The sequence below is a fragment of the Mesoplodon densirostris genome, chromosome 18 (assembly GCF_025265405.1).
Source record: "Mesoplodon densirostris isolate mMesDen1 chromosome 18, mMesDen1 primary haplotype, whole genome shotgun sequence".
Taxonomy (NCBI): domain Eukaryota; kingdom Metazoa; phylum Chordata; class Mammalia; order Artiodactyla; family Ziphiidae; genus Mesoplodon; species Mesoplodon densirostris.
The window spans coordinates 19348975-19365221 of record NC_082678.1 but is presented as its reverse complement, the minus strand read 5'-3'; the positions used below and the strand labels follow the sequence as shown (position 1 = coordinate 19365221).

The window sequence follows — 16247 nt, the reverse complement described above, 5'->3', positions numbered from 1 at the left end:
GCTGGGGGCTGTGGCAATGCTCCCGGTAGGAGCTGCTTCCTAAGCTGAAGGACAGGGACGGGGGCACCATTGTTGACAGAGGAGGAAGGGCACATCTGCATGCGGTGTGTATGTGCACACCGTGTGGGCTCCTGAGTGACCCTCCCACGTCCGTGACCTTGGTCTGAGGACCCTCTGAGGCTGGCCTTTCCCCTGGTCTCACCAGCATCACAGAGCAGGGACCCGTGCAGAACTCTCCCCTACCCGCTACCCATGCAGAATCAGGCAGCCACCCAGCTGCTTCCAGACCTTGCCCAGAGCCCTGGGGACCTGGGGACAATCAGCAGTTTAGACTGTCCACATCCTCAGGCTCCCGTGTCCACATAGCAGGACTTGCCCACACGAGGCTGGACACCCAGCCACAACCAGTCTCTGCCTGGTTTGGGCCTGGGAGACCCTGAGCCAGTTGGCAGATGCCTTTCCCCAGCCCAGAGATGCCCGCCAAGCCTCGAGGCCATAATACTGTAGCCAGTCGCTCTAGCACCTTGGATCTATTGCCCTGACCCTCTGGGGTCCCTGGGGTTGGGGGCACCAGGCTGCATAACCAAGGAGAGAGTGAGTGGAGAAGGACAGGGTGGGGAGGGCAGAGTCAGGCTGGGCCCCACCCCGGGGTAAGCTGGAAGGGCACCTGTCACCCCCACCCCAGCCCAGCCTGGCACTCCAACTCCCCAGCATGGCCAGTGGGAGAAGGAGAAGGGGACTGGCCGTGCTTGGGGCAGGGTGGGGACTAAAGCTGGGGCATTTGGCTGAAGAGTCTAGCTGGGAACCTCCTCTCTGGGGTGTATAGGGGGAGGGGAGGCAGCCCAAACTCTTCCTGCACAAAAATGTAGGAGGGGAGTCTCCAGACTGAGCAGACCACAGGACCCGTAGAGGAGGGGTGGGGACAGACAACGGCCCCGGGGCAAGCCATGCCCACTCGCACCACACGCTCCCATCCAGCTCTGATGGGCTGGTCATCTAGTGGCCCCTGCCCTGGCACTGGGGCTGGCCTTCCACGAATGCACACGTGCTTTAGAGCCACTAAGAGAGAGGTGGCTTAGGGGCCCCAGAACCCCTCAGAATTGATGTTCTGAGTCACTCTCTTGGCCTTCCAGGTGCCTCCAGGCCATACCCTCTGCGGCAGAGTGGGGACAGGCTCTCAAGGGAGATGACCGCATGGTCCTCGCTCTCGGGAAGCGGCTGGGGAGCTGCAGGGCTGGCAACTGTGAGGACCTCGTGGTCCCACCGTGGGTGTGGCAACTTGCAACTCTTTTTGGTATGGGGATAGGAGCCCCTGTTATCTGTGGAGAAAGAGACAGAAACAGACCTCAGATAAGGGCCTTTGCAGACAGCATTTTAAGTCAGGACCAAATATTCTGACCACTTACCCTCTCTAGGCAGACTGATGATCAGGGATGGGGACGCTGGCCCCAAACTCTAAACCAGACTTCCTCCCAAACCCAGCCCTGCCCAGCCATGCAGGGTAAAGGCCATAGATACCAAAAGGGGGCGGTGGTGTTTGCTGGGCTTGTGGGATGCCAGGATGGAGAGTCAGGGCAGGGATGGGCCAACAGCACTGCCAGTTTGACAGCAGCCTTCGGCTCCCCATGATGGCTTTTGGAACATGACAACTCTGCCCTCAAGGCCACTGTTGGCCCTGTTGGGAGTATCTGCTCATGTTTCTGGTTACAAGGTTCAGGGACCAGTAGGTAAAATATCTGCCTTGAGGGCTTGGGCGTTTGGTGAGATGACTGGCTGCCACACCCTCCATCCCACGGGAGTCACCTTGTCCTCCCTAGGCTCTAGAGCCACACAGACCAGGGATCAGGCCCAGCTCTGCACTGAGCAGCAGCAGGACCATGGGTGAGCTACTCTAAGCCTCTGAACCTCCACTTGCTCACCTGTAAAATGGGGAGGATATAGCCCCTGCACATGAGAGGACTTGTGCAAGGGCAACTCCAGTACCCAGGAGGTGGGAGGGCTCAAAATGTCCCGGCTGTGACTACTATGACTACTGGGTCTCATCCATACAAAGACACCCATTTTCCTGCATTCTGACTTCTTCAAAATCGAGGTGCATTTGACATCAGCAATGTACACTGGCAGCTTCTTTTTCCGAATTGGGGGGTAAATACTGGGGCCTCTTGGAATTGACGGCGACCTAGTTATTATCCCCCACCCGAAAAGGCAGACAGATCCACGCCCACCCCAGGGCCTTACAAGCCCTATCTTCCCATCCCCACCGAGGCTCTGGGCACTCACAACTCTGTGTCCTCCAGGGCCGGCGGGCGCTCCAGCGCCTGCCTCCGCCTCCGCACGGCCCCCATGATCTTCTTGCGGGGTCCCAGGGGGACGCTGATGCTGCGGAGGTCGAGGTCCGAGCACAGCATGAGCGCCTCGAGGTCGATCTTCTCCTGCCGCAGGATGGAGGTGAAGCCCTCCATGTGCAGGGAGGCCAGGAACGTCTCCAGCGGGCTCGTCTCGGGCTCCAGGTCCTCATCCAGGCCCAAGTCCAGCTCGTCCCAGGGCAGCTCCTCCCCGCAGCTGCGGTCCTGCAGGCTGTTGGCACTGCCCAGGCTGTCGTCGTCGAGGCTGGGGGAGCTCTGAAGCCGACCCCGCGGCGTGCCCGCGCCGTCCAGCGCCGCGTCCTCGCGGCCCAGGCCGTGCAGCCCGCTGCTCAGGTAGTTCCTGCGGAACACCATGGTGCCCAGGCCCGGGCGGGTAAACAGGGAGTCGTGGCCTGAGTCGGTGCTGACCTCCGAGCGCGCAGGCTCGGCCGCCAGTGTGGCACGGGAGACGCTGTCCTCGTCGGAGAGGAACATGTCCCGGAGCGGGGCGCGGCCCCACTCCTTGGGGTTGGCGTAGGTGCCCTGGCGCACAAACATCACGTCACTGCCCAGCTGCAGGCCCGAGAGCGAGCGCACGCTCTTGCGGCCGTCCTCGGAGATCTTGAAGGTGCCTTCGCCGCCCTGCTTGCGCCGCTCCAGCTTCTTCTGGATCTTGGTCTTGCCCTTGGCGGTGCCGTGCAGCGTGGCCTGCGAGTAGGGCAGGTGGCTGCCGAGCGCCAGATGCTGCAGCCGGCGGCTCAGGGTGCTGGACGTGAGGCTGGAGAAGCTGAGCGTGTCCGAGCGCTCGGCCAGCTCGCGCCGGTAGCGCCGTTCCATGCGCTCGTGGTGCTTGCGCTGCATCTTGGCGCACTCGCGGATGCGCCGCTCCGCCTCGCGGAAGGCCTTGTCCTTCAGCTTGCCCACCAGCTTGGGGTTGAGGCTGCTCTGCTTGGCCGCGATGGAGTCCAGGTAGCGCACGCATTCCATGTGGCCCTTCATGGCGGCCATGTCCAGCGGCGTGTGGTAGTCATTGTCCAGGCACCAGATGTTGGCCCCGAAGGACACCAGGAAGGAGAGGCAGTGCAGGTGGCCATTGGAAGCTGCCAGGTGCAGGGGCGTGTTGCCCCAGATGTCACACTTGTCCGGGTCACCCCTGCAGGGAGGACACGCGGGGAGGGGTGATGAGCCATCGCAAGCTCAGGCAGGCAGTCGGCAGCGGCTGCCGGGGGTGGAGCGCCCAGCCTGGATGAGCTTCCCCACAGGCACACCAGAGGGACTCGACGGCCCGAGATCTCTCCTCTGACTCCGGGAGACGCGCAGCTCGAGCGAGCCCAGGGTTAAAGATGGCTCCAGGCTCGCAGTGGGTGGGGCGACAGAGAAGGCGGGGCCGGGGCGGGGCCTTCCCCAAGAGAACTGAGGGCTGGGAATCTCAGGGGATAAATATTTAATGCCCAGAGAGAAAGGAGTGAATTATTCATGGGGCCCGGCGGGGAGCTGGCCCAGAGAGGTGGTGGGCCAGGGCCGAGTCTGGGTCTCTAAGCAGGCACGGCGGTGAGTGTGGCTGCCAGTGCAGGAGTGACCGAAAAAGAGGACGAGAGGGTCGTGTGTGCTGGGCCTGAGGCCTGGGGGAGTGTGTGAGGGTGCGTGCCTGCGTGTCGCCGGGCACGGCCACGTCTGCAGGGAGCAGGGCCAGGCCTGGCAAGGCCGCGTGTGAGAGCAGGTGTCGGGTCTTGGCCTGGGCCAGGAGGGGAGCATGGGGGCAGCCAGGACTGGAGGGGAGGGGAAGGGCAGCCTGCAGCCTGGGCCCAGCTGCCCTCCCCTCCCGGGGCGGCCCCATCTTCGGGAGCCCTGTGAGGCGGCTGGCTCGGGCAGGTCCAAGGGACCCACGCAGCCCCCTCCAACACCCTCCGCGCCAGACTGTGCCCCCCTTGGGCACCCTCCCCCTGGCTCTCCTCCAAGCTTGCGCCTCCCTCAGGGACCTAGCTCAGGCCCTCTGCCCCACTCTAATGAGGGCGCCACCCCGCAGGGCTGAAGGAAGAATCACTTCATTGTCTCAGCAGCTCCTGCCCACACTCCCCAGCCCCCCACCCCCGCATTCCCCTCCCCACTTCCCTTACTGGTCTTCAAGTCCTTTGAGACAGGAGCTACTGGGCGTCTGGCCCACACCCCATCAAGCACCAACCCTCACCCTCTGTAGGAGCTGCGGGGGGGGGGAGTTGGTGCACCAAGGGGGGCCCCCTAGTCCCCTCCTCCCACGAATCTCTCCAAGGGGGGAGCAGGATGGCAGATCACTGTGTGACCTCTTCGCATGGACAGGGGCCAGTCTCGGCGTCTTGGAACATGGTTCCGCTTGCCTGATCTTAGGGGCTGCTTCCACCTGTTGCTGGGCCCAGGGAGCAGCTGTGGAGGGAGGGCAAAGGGGGGTTCCCCACCTACTCCATGCTCAAACCACAGGCCAGCTCCTGGCACCAGGCCAGCTGGGCCCCTTTCCCTCCACCATGATTTCCCAGGGCCTGAGATGTTCATGTAAACCCTCCTGGGGCATCTCGTACATCCCTTTTCCTTGTCCAGGCCTCCCTGGTCCCCAGGTCAACCTGACTTCTCTTTATTAAACCGCTGCGGCTGGCAAGTTGTCCACAGGGTCATTCAGCCGTAGGGAGCCCATGTCAGTGGCCCTGGACGTCACATTCCTCAACTGCTACTTCCTAACCCCTTCCCTGGCCCTGACACCTGGATTCAATGCCCACTCGTCCCCCCAGACAACTCCAAAGGGAGGTTGATGGAGCCCGTGGTGGGGGAGGGGCACAGAGGGAGTTAATGGGTTGGCTGAACCGAGTGGCATTTGGCACTGTGGACAGTGCCCACAAGTCCCAGGGATGAGCAGGGAGAGAGCTGTGTGCAATCCAGTGTGTGGGGAGGTGTGGCCGCCGGCTGGACCCCTTGGACCACAGGCTGGGGGTGGGCAGTGAAGAGCTTCTCCTTTCCCAGCCCCCCTTCCGGCCCCTCTGAGGCTTCTGCTCTTTCTCTCCGGGTCTCACTATGCCCTTCACTCTTGCTTCCCGGTGATACCACCCAGGAGATCCCTCTCACCTTCTCCTCACTCTGAAGCCCCTCCCACAATCATGGACCCCCAAGTCCCAGTCCCTCTCCTCCTAGCCTCACATCCAGGTCACAAATGTCACAGGCCTCAGTTTGTTTCCTCCTCCCACGACTGCCAATCTCCAAGGTTCCACCTTAGGGTCTGTCCTAGGGAAGAGGGTGGCACAGCGGAGTGGTTGGGGGGAGATGCCATGGAGTTGGGGGGTGGTGTCTCAGGGGCCTAGAGCGGCCCTGAGACTCTCAGTCCTCCCCGGAGGGGCTTGGGTGGGGACAGTGGGGTACTCACCCTCGACTCACGATGAGGCGCAGTGACTCCAGGTTGCCGTGGTAAGCAGCCCAGAGGGTGGGGGTCATGCCATCCTCGTCGGGGGCGTTCAGCTCCTTCCTGGTGGCCTCCTTGAGGAGTTCCAGGTAGCCGTCCCGAGCCGCCCGGTGGTACTGGTCGTTCATGGCGCCTGACTTGGACGGGGCGGGCAGGGGACACGGGGAAATGCCCCCCGCGGGGGAGGGCGGCGGGGTTAGAGCTGAGGCATGGGGTTGGGGGAGGGGGCCGGGCAGGGGCCGGGGCCGCCAGCCCCCGCCGCCGCAGACAGAGGATGCGGAGCGCCAGAGCCGCCGCTACTCGGACATCTGAGCCGCTCAGCGGGCGGGGAAGGTAGGGGGAGGATCTCCCGCTGCCCAGAGGGCCGCCCCGGGCTGCCCCTGGGTCCTAAACTCCCTGCTTCTGAGCACACCGGGCCCGGCCTCTCTCCAAAAGTGCCCACCCCAGCGTCCCGCCCCGTGAGGCCCAGTCTGGGGACAGTCCGAGGTCTGTCTTCGCTAGAGCCGCGGCGCTGCGGCCCCCGAAGTCTCTAAGCGTCAAGGGAACGGGCCAAGGGCTGGGGAGGGATGTCTGAGGGCAGTCCTGACCCCTTGGACAATGGGCCTAAGAGAGTTATGAGGACCGACCGCCAGACCGTCAGCGATTGGGATTCGGCTGTCCCGGCTGCCAGTTTCGCGAGAGGTGGGCCAGCCGCGCTCCAGCAGGAGGCGCTAGAAGACTGGCCGAGAACTTCGTACGCAAGTCCGACTGGGCAGCATCCAGCGCAGCAGGGACCAGGGGAAGGGATAGAGGAAGAGAACACGGATCACTGTGAGGGTGTCGGGGAAGGGGCATTAGGGTCCTGATCTTGGGGCAGCAGCAGCAGAGCCCAAAATTACAGGGCCGCGGGGGCTGGGAGGGCGTCGGGGTGCCTGCGGGCCCTTGGGGCGTCTGTTGAGCGTCAGCCCTCAGGGCTCTGGGCGTCAGGAGAGCGGGGCTCCAGGGCGCGCTGGGCGCCGGGGGCGGGGTGCCCGCTGGGTGCCGCAGTGCCGGGCCGCGCCCGAGGCTGGCTGCGCCGAGGTGACAGGGCAGCTGGGGAGGGGGCACCTCTTAACGGGTAAATATAAATCTCACCTTGTCTGCCTCCGCACGCTCTTCCCTAAATTCAGCCCGGGAAAAAGATGGATCATGTGAGTGGGACTGAGAGGTTTATGGAGCTGAGCTCCCGCGGCTGTAAATCACCCTGCCCTCACCGGTATAAAGCGCCCGTCCATCCCGGCGTTAGAAAGAGGACACACTCGCCGCCCCCTGGCCGCCAGCTCAGCGCGGACTCCCGGCCCAGCCAGGTGGGTGCCCCTGGCTAGCCGGCCGACGGATTTGGGGAGTGAGAACCTTGGACGGGGTCCGACGGGGCTGCAGCCGCTTCTCTTTTCCTCCCGTCGAGCGCGAGACCGGCATAGTGGGCTTTTCTCTTCCCCTTCCCAGCGCTTCCTTCACCCCCCGCAGCCCTCGCCCCTCGGGTCCCCAGATCTAGGGATAAGATGGAGGGCTCTCGAGGCTGACCTGGGGTCCTGTCCGCTCCTCCCCGACAGTGACCCCTCCAACATCCTCCAGTCGCCTCTGTCATGGCTGAGGAGCTGCCCACGGGCGCCAAGGAGAGCCCGCCGGCACCGCGGGCAGCGCCCCGCGAGGTGTGGAAGAAGGGCGGCCGCCTGCTGTCCGTGCTGCTGGCCGTGAACGCGCTGCTCCTAGCCTGCACGCTCATCAGCGGCGGCGCCTTCAACAAGGTGGCGGTGTACGACACCGACGTGTTCGCCCTGCTCACCACCATGATGCTGCTGGCTGTGCTCTGGATCCTCTTCTACCTCTTTCGCACCGTGCGCCGCCCTGACACCGACGCCGTCCCCTACCGGGACGCGCACGCGGGCCCCATCTGGCTCCGAGGTGCCAGGGGAGGTGTAGGCGGAGGTGGGGTGGCCCAGGCGGGGAGCTGGAGGCTGGGGCTCCCGCAGGAATTGATGGGTGCCCTTCGAGGTAGACCGGTGAGAAGTCCCCACCCCCCAAGGCTAGATGTGTCTGAGGGTGAGGTGAGCTGTGACTGAGGGAGAAGAGGGAGGGAAAGAGTCCTGGAAGAGGGATGAAGAGAGGGATGGAGTGGAACTTCTCTGCCCTTTCTAAAGATTGAAAGAGGGTGGCCATGGAAGAGACTTTGATGGAGGGCAGAAAACAGATGACAGCTGCAGTTGAAAGAGCCATTCCCCTTATCTATGCAGCCCCAAAGGGATGGGGGCTCAATAGGACATCCATCCATCCACCCACTCAGTCCCACACTCATCCTTCCATCCACCCATTCATCATCCACCTATCCATCCACCCATCCTTCCATCCACCCATTCACCATCCACCTATCCATCCACCCATCCTTCCATCCACCCATTCATCATCCACCTATCCATCCACCCATCCTTCCATCCACCCATTCACCATCCACCTATCCATCCACCCATCCTTCTATCCACCCATTCATCATCCACCTATCCATCCACCTATCCTTCCATCCACCTATCCATCCACCCATCCTTCCATCCATCTTCTCACTTACCCCATTCATCCATCCACCCACCCAATCATCCAACTATTTGGCCATCCATCCTCAAATCTGTAATCATTTTCTCCTGCCACTCTGATCCACCCCCCGCCCCTCATTCCCAGGTGGGCTGGTGCTGTTTGGGATCTGCACTCTCGTCATGGATGTCTTCAAGACCGGCTACTACTCCAGTTCCTTTGAGTGCCAGTCAGCCATCAAAATCCTGTACCCTCTCACCCAGGCTGTGTTTGTCATTGTCCAGGTGGGTGGGAGGAATGTCCTGGAGTGTGGTGGGAAAGAGCCAACACGTGGCATGGAGTCAGGAGATCTGAGCTCCACTCCACTTCTGCGCTGAGCAATCGATTAGGGTGGGGATAGGACTGTAGTGCAGATCACGTGAGTCCATAAATCTGGAAGCACTTGGTAATGAAGTAATATCCAAATGTGAGTGCCTACTTAGGGGCCCAGCGATTTCATTTCAACTTAAGCAGTGCCAATAGTTGACACCTAGGAGGTGTCAGTTGTGGCAGCTGTTCTGTCTCCTGCAACCTGACCTGCCCTCCTTGGGTGCCCATAGAGGGCATCAGTCTCAGCTCAGCATCCTGCTGTGGGCATGGCCAGTTTGGCCTCAGCCATGTCCCCTATATTCTGTATTTTTTCAGGAACTAGGGTATCTTGTATATGGGATTTTTCAAACAACTTCATTTTTTTATTTGTTGCATGAATAACACTTGAAAAGATCTTCTGATTGAGCTAAGCCAGGACTGGTCTTAACATGGGACCCGAACCCTCCCCAGCCCAGAATGACCACGTGTATGTTTCCCTCTCTTGAAACAGCATCCCTACTGCCCAGGTTTCCACAATTTAACACATTTATGACTTTGGCATTTATATAGTTTTAAGTTTACATTTTCTGACTTTAAAGAATACTCAGGCAAAATGGAAATACAGACACCCCAACATCAATAAACACCACAGCAAGGATTTGTGGGCAGCCAGGTGAGAGCGAGGACTTGCAGGGCAACAAAGGATGAGGATGAGGCAGGGATAGTGCCAGAGAGAGCTGAGAAGCCCCTTAGATTCTTTCTGAGGCTGGCCTTGCTCCCAGGAATAAATAAGTAGGCAGTCAAAACTCCACCCTACAAAGAAACAGAAAACAAACACCAAGCCCAGAGAGTTTACAGGTGGCATTTTGCAAACTTCAAAAGAACAGAGAACTGTTTTGTACAAATCGCTCCAGAGAATAGAAAGAGAGAAAAGCTCACGTCTCACTTTGTAAAGCTGAAATAAACTCGATCACGTAGTAGGAGGGCTCTTGTGGTGGTAAGAACATAGCGCTGGGCATGGACCTGGGCGCTCGGGGTTGAGCCCGTCTGCAGAGTAGATGACCCCACCACTCTCTCTCATCACAGACTTACTTTCTCTGCATCTCCGCTAAAGACTGTGTTCACACCCACCTGGACCTGAGTCGGTGAGTGCCTGCTCCATGTCTGTGGCTCAATGTCCATGCCCAGGGGCTGGGCTCACCTGGCATGAGATGAGCGCTTCCCAACCTGGGGCATGGGTCCTCTTTCTGCCCCCAGGTGGGGTCTCAGCCAAGGCCCCCTGGCTTGGTCAGCCTGATTTCCACCACCTTCTGCTGGAGGTTTTGGGGGGTGTGCTTGGTGAGATGGCGTATGTAATGTACAGATGTCCTTTCCCCAAAGAGAGGGACCAGCCATGGCCTGAACCCCATGACACCCCCAGCCCTCTTTTGGAAGGCATCTCAGCCAGGCTAACTGTTCCTTCCAAACTCAGCTTCCCTGTTCACACAGGGGTCTGCCTGCTTTCTTGCTTCTCAGCACCATCTCCCAGGAGAGCATCCCCAGCTCTCCACCACGCCGGGGACCCAACATGAGCCGAAGACTCTCACTGGCCTCTTTGCTCTCCCTCCCCAAACAGATGTGGTCTCATGTTCACACTCACCACCAACCTGGCCATCTGGATGGCAGCCGTGGTGGATGAATCGGTGCACGAGGCCCATTCCCTCAGCAGTCCTCCCGGCAACACCAGCCATAGCCGCTTCACTCTGGACTGTGAGTGCTCACTTCAGATTAACCCTGGTCCCGTGGCAGCCAGGCCTCGGGCTGGGTGCTTTGTGGACTTGTAGAGGGCATGGAGGCAAAGGTGGAGGCCAGGGACCTCCCCCTGCCCCAGGCCATGCCTCTGAAGAAGTTTAGATGTGGGTGACCCAGGAGGAAGAGTACAGGGGAGCATTTTTTCATCCTGAACGGTACAGCCTTGGCCCCACTGTCCAGGTCTCCGTCCCACCAAAGAAGGGATTCATGCTCCAGGAAGAAAGGGCAAGAGTGATCAAGGTAGAAACAGGGTAAGGGAGGCAGGGTGGCTCAATGGTGGAAGCGTGGGATCAGAAGGGAGTGCCTGACGAGGAGGAGAAGGTAGGAGTAATCATCGCAATAACGATAGTGACAATTCTCTGAGCTCTATATGTCAGGCACTGTGCCAAGGGTCTTAAGCACCATCTTACTTAACTCTTGCAACCTCCCCGTGAGATGGGTACTATTAGTATTCCCATGTTCTGGATACAGAAACTAAGGCATCAAGAGGTTAAGTAGCTTACCCAAGGTCACAGAGCTTGAAATTGGAGAACTACGGTTGAAATCCATCTTTGCTTTGAACCAGTATGCTATGCTGAAGAAGAATGAGCCCACAGTTCCCCTGCTCCTGGTTCTCTGGACTTCTCTAGCCCCCACTCCCCCCACCACCACCAGCCAGGATCAGACTAGATGACCAAGTCCACCTGGACATTGCCGGAATACACATGCACACCCAGTATGGGAGGGTCCAGGAATGGAAAGCATGGCTCCAGGCCTACAGGAGATCCCAGCCCAGCAGGACTGAAAAGGGCCACTCTCCACATACAGAGGGGTCCTGAGGATGGTTAAACCCAGCCCAGGGAGGTGGGCGACCTTACGTGCTAGGGCTGCAGGGTGCAGAGAGGTACCTGCCTCAGGGGTGAGGGTCACGTCATTTGTATCAGCTCTGCCGTCACAAGCCACTTTCTCTGAGTGAGCCTCACTTCCTTCTTCTGCAAAACCAGCTGAGATAGTTCTGGGGATCAAAAGAGCTGTCTGCCAAGGTCCGAGGAATCCTACAGAGCAGAGCACACTCTGGATGCAGGATGAGGTTCCCATCAGTATGGTACAAACCAAAGTGACAGGAGGTCACGGTCGAGACCTGGGCACAGCAGCTGCTTTCTGGCTGAAGCAGATGCTGGGGAGAGCTGCGAGGCAGCTTGAATTTTAGGGGTTGCCAAGTGGGCCACCTTCTATTAGGACCAGAGCTTTGCCTATCTTGGGCAGCCAGAGGTCATTACTTGTGGGGAAGGGTTGGGAGTGTTTTTCTGCAGGAATGGGACAGGATGAAGTGGGCAACTCTGCAGTTCAGAATTTTTTTTTCTTAATGGAGCCCTAGCTAGGGTTTACTGGTGTGTCCCACAGTTTCTGGCACATAGTAGGTGCTCAATAAATATCTGTGGCATGAACGAATGTGCCAGGCCCTGTGTAGGCATTTGGAATACAGTGGTGATGGATAGCAACCCTGCCCTTCCAAAGGTCACAGTCTAGGGGTGAGGTTCTTCAGGTGGGGGCCTCCAGGAAGGTGGGAGGGCAGTGCAGCTCCGCGCCCCCCTCTCCACAGTGCAGCGTGTGGGCAGCCCAGTCGGAGAAGACTGCTCCTGCAACACGGCCATCTGCCAGATCTTCCAGCAGGGCTACTTGTACCTGTACCCCTTCAACATCGAGTACAGCCTCTTTGCTTCCACCATGCTCTACGTCATGTGGAAGAATGTGGGCAGGCTGCTGGCCTCCTCTACCCATGGCCACAGCCACACCCCATCCCTGCTCAGCCTCTTCCGGGAGACCTTTTTTGCCGGCCCGATCCTGGGCCTGTTGCTCTTCATCATGGGGCTGGCCGTCTTCATCGTCTACGAGGTCCAGGTGAGTGGGGAGAGGGGCCGCGCCCAGCAGGCCCTGGTCATCTACTACAGCTTCAACATCGTCTGTCTGGGGCTTATGACCTTGGTCAGCCTGAGTGGCTCAGTCATCTACCGTTTTGACCGCCAGGCCATGGACCACCGTAAGAACCCCACGCGCAGCCTGGACGTGGCTCTGCTGGTGGGTGCCGCCCTGGGCCAGTACGCCATCTCCTACTACTCTATCGTGGCTGCAGTGGCGAGCACACCCAGGGAGCTGCTGGCGGGGCTCAGCATGGCCCATGCTCTGCTCATGATCGCCCAGCACACCTTCCAGAACGTTTTCATCGTTGAGAGCCTCCACCGGGCTCCCCCCGGGGCTGAGCCTCATGGTACTCCCCACAAGGTGCCCTGCCACGGCCTCACCTTTGCCAGCCTGGACACCCTCCACACCCTGCCTGCCTGCCCACCCACCCCCAGGCTGGTTGGCCCCAGCCCAGCAGGACCTCAGGGAGCAGTGAGCATCATCTCGGCCCCCAGGGGCCACTGGAGATGCCGGTGCTTGAAGGACATTTCTCTGTTTCTCCTGCTCTGCAACATCATCGTGAGTAACTGGGCAGAGACGGGGGTGGGCTGGGAGGAAGAGAAGGCCGAGGAAAGGTGCTCTTTCAGGTTTGTTCACTTGGTCCTCTCTGTCTTGCCCCCCAGCCCACTCGAGCATCATCTGGCTCTCTAGGAAAGGAGCAGGTGCAGGGAGAGTCAGGTGCAGCCCCGGGGGCGAACAGCATCTCAGGGCGCACAGGGAGAATGAGATCCCAGCATTCTGGCATCTAGGCAGGCAGAGCTGGAGGGGTCTTAGGGGATGCTGATGTGAGGGCTGGGAGGAGGTGAGACGGAGCTGAGTGGGGGCCCTTGCTCCCAGGTGGGAGGTGGGACTGTTCCCGGGACCTTGTGACCAGCCTGCTTCTTAGAATAATCGGAGCAGCGACAGGAAGTGGCAGAGACCAGCATACGCGTGAGGAGTCTGTCAGCAGAGTGCAGTGGCGGGCTGGCCGGGAGGGGAGCATCCACAACAGCCGCCCCCTCCCCGGCGATTCAGCAAAGCCCCTTTCCAGGAGGAACTCCTCTGTAGAGCAGCAGACTTCACCCAATACAAATATACATCCTGTACGAGAACACTCTTTGTGAAGGTGCATCTCAACAGAGAAATACTCCTAGTGTAGCTCCAACCTAATAGAGAAAGGCCCCAGTGTAGATATAATCCCCAGGAGGGAAATCTCTAACAGAGAAACATGGACGCCTGTGAGTACATCCCAAAGAGAGAGGACACCTCAGTGAAGTTTTGCTCGATGTAAAGACAGTCCTTTTAGCTATAACCTCTGATAGAAAATACCCCTAATATAGAAAACAGCCTTAATGTGGGTATATCCCAATATAGAACATATCTCCAGAGGGATTCCACCCCAGTGGGTCTACATGAAATACATGCCCCTAATTGAGGCGCATTCCTGGTGAAGTCCCCACTGCCAATATTGCCCCTCCTACAGGTAAAAAAAAAAAAAAAAAAAAAAAAGAGTAGTCACCCATCTCTGACCTACCAGTAGAAGCAATAAAGCTCAAAACCTCCTCCTGTCTCGGGCCACCTTTGGTGTGGCTCCCAGCCTCGGCCCCCCCTCATCTTCTCCCAAGGCCGAGCCTACAGGCTGGGAGTCACCTGGGAGGCCGCTTTTGCTCCAGGTATCTGAGCCTGGATCAGCTCTGAGGGCATCATCTCCAACTCCTTCATTTTATAGGATAGAAGCAGGCTCAGATTTGGGCTGTGATGTGTCCAAGGATGTGATACATTTGCGGTGGGGAAAGGGGGGTTAGCCTAGAAGCCTTTATTCTTTGCCTCACACCCCATACGTGAACTATCTGAGCTCATAGTGAGGGATGAAGCAGGATTCCAGCTTCAACTTCCTCCCAGACCTGGGAAGGGGGTGGGGTGCGGGGCCAGAGCTGGAGAGCAGAGCTCATAGGGGGCAGGGCTGGGGGAGCCTTCTGGCAGGATCCTGAACCCCTGCCCTGGGCCTGTCTGATTCTACCATCACCACCCTGCACACATCTCTCCAGGAGAGAGCTACTGATTTAGCCATTTATTCCAAATTCTCACAGCATCTATTGAGACTTCTTCTCCCCTTCCCCAGTCCCACAAGTGGGCCATACTGAGTGTGGGAGATGTGATCACAGGCGGAGCCCTAGGCTGGGGGGCAGGCAAGTTCAGTTGGGCACATTTATTGAGCTCCTTAGTGAGTGCCAGGCCCTGCCCAAGATGCTCGAGGTCCCCACTCAGCAACACCCAGCCCTCGATGTCCACAAAACCAGAGGGCTGGGACCCCCATCCTGCCCCCACCCCACCCAGCAAAGCCCACGGAATGACCCACTGGCACGAGTCCGGGCCAGGTCCTGACACCCCTTTGTCCCCACAGCTGTGGATCATGCCTGCCTTCGGGGCCCGCCCTCACTTCAGCAACACCGTGGAGGTGGACTTCTATGGCTACTCCCTCTGGGCAGCCATCGTCAACATCTGCCTGCCCTTTGGCATCTTCTACCGCATGCATGCTGTCTCCAGCCTGCTGGAGGTCTACATGCTGTCCTGAAGCCCCACTAGAGACATGGGGAGGAGGGGCTCAGCTTATGCACCCACCCAGAGACCCCCGGGGAATGAATCCCAGGCTGGCAGTCACTATGCCACGTAACTACCCATTCCCCCCCGCCGGCCTCAGAGTGGAATTTTCACAAAAGTTATTTTTCCAGGATAGGTTTTTAAATCACAATCAGGACATGCATATCCCTGGGGCATGGGGCAAGCGGGGGAGGAGGACCTCTCCCTGCACCCTTTCTAGGACCAGGCAAGATCTGGACGTGTCCTAGACTCTAGCTCCACCCCTACCCCAGCCCCGTGTCCTGGCCAGTGCTTCCCCCTGGAGCTGGAAACCAATAAACCTGATGTTCTCCCTGCCCCACCCTGTGCCCACTTCGTGTCTCAGCCGCCACATCTAAGATGATCACAGGAGGGGGTCTTGGGGTCGGAGCTGCAAGGGGCCCTGGAGATATTCAGGTCTCAGGCTTTTCTGTGGGCGAGCCAAGTCTGAGTCACAGGCTAGTTACAGACTCGTACCGGGGTGGCTGGGAGGGGCTGGGTGGAGTACCCAGACTGCCACCTTCCTCTTCGCTTTATCCTCAGGTGACATATACATTTTTTAATGTGTTCCATGACACATGAAAGGTTAGGAAGGACTCACCTAATCCAGCTGTGATTTTGCAAAGAAGAAAACTGAGGCCCAGAGAGGTAAAGTGACTTGCCCACAGTCACACAGCGAAAGGGAACCAGTGCCTTTCTGCTAAGGAGAATAATTTTCAAACTTTTTTCATGCATCAGAGCTTTTGTTTTCCCTTCAAATGAAACATTTCAGGAACGCAACTTCAATTCATAGGCTGTTATAATATAATTTATAACAGGGCTGTTATAGCTAAACAGGGCTTGGGTGGCACAGATTCTCACCCCCTGGGCCTCCTCTTACCCACAACCCCACTCCCTGCGGTCCCTGAGGCTCCTCTCCAAAGCCCTCTGGCTTCTACTCTACAAGAGATATAGAGACGGGGCAACTGTGAAGCTGGGGAGATCCTGGCAGGGCAGAGGGTGTGGGATCTCACTGTTTTCCCAGTCCTTCGACCGTCTCTGAAGCCCCTCAATAAAATGGTTTGATCCAAAAGAAGGTGGGGAGGGGGGATATAGAGATGGACTCAGAGAGACTGAGGAAGTCAGACGGTGCAGAGAGAGATTGAAAAGGAGGCACCAACAGCTAGAAGAGGAGGCGGAAATGGTGGCCAGCGAGTCAGGCGAAGGGGGACAGGCTGGGGTGGGGACTGGGGTGGGAGGAGATGGCATTTTGTGCAGAA

At 58.9% G+C, this 16247-nt stretch overlaps 2 protein-coding genes across 3 annotated transcripts; one reads left to right on the top strand and one right to left on the bottom strand.

Annotated features, from left to right (window-relative positions):
- Nucleotides 1–1232: 1232 nt before the first annotated feature.
- USH1G (USH1 protein network component sans) lies at nt 1233–6072 on the bottom strand. 2 transcript variants are annotated; one of them, XM_060081541.1, is made up of 3 exons: nt 5731–6072; nt 2281–3498; nt 1233–1319 (listed from the first exon to the last, which is right to left on the bottom strand). In XM_060081541.1, exons 1-3 carry the CDS (start codon nt 5892–5894, stop codon nt 1316–1318), a joined length of 1386 nt encoding a protein of 461 aa, XP_059937524.1. In that variant the 5' UTR covers nt 5895–6072; the 3' UTR covers nt 1233–1315. The 2 variants fall into 2 exon arrangements, with proteins under 2 accessions (XP_059937524.1, XP_059937525.1); XM_060081542.1 differs by lacking the exon at nt 1233–1319 and having other exon boundaries at nt 2277–3498.
- A 1298-nt stretch (nt 6073–7370) lies between these two features.
- OTOP2 (otopetrin 2) lies at nt 7371–14944 on the top strand. Its single transcript, XM_060082599.1, has 6 exons — nt 7371–7689; nt 8458–8594; nt 9745–9803; nt 10274–10407; nt 12032–12909; nt 14774–14944. The coding sequence occupies exons 1-6, from the start codon at nt 7371–7373 to the stop codon at nt 14942–14944; spliced, it is 1698 nt and encodes a 565-aa protein (XP_059938582.1).
- Nucleotides 14945–16247: the final 1303 nt, after the last annotated feature.

Excerpts from the sequence above, each read along its gene's own strand:
- USH1G (XM_060081541.1), bottom strand. The coding sequence starts at position 5,894 with ATGAACGACCAGTACCACCGGGCGGCTCGGGACGGCTACCTGGAACTC. Across the intron at positions 3,499-5,730 it reads CGCCTCATCGTGAGTCGAGG|GGGTGACCCGGACAAGTGTG; the intron begins GTGAGTACCCCA and ends TCCTCCCTGCAG.
- OTOP2 (XM_060082599.1), top strand. The coding sequence starts at position 7,371 with ATGGCTGAGGAGCTGCCCACGGGCGCCAAGGAGAGCCCGCCGGCACCG. Across the intron at positions 8,595-9,744 it reads CTGTGTTTGTCATTGTCCAG|ACTTACTTTCTCTGCATCTC; the intron begins GTGGGTGGGAGG and ends CTCTCATCACAG. Across the intron at positions 10,408-12,031 it reads TAGCCGCTTCACTCTGGACT|TGCAGCGTGTGGGCAGCCCA; the intron begins GTGAGTGCTCAC and ends CCCTCTCCACAG.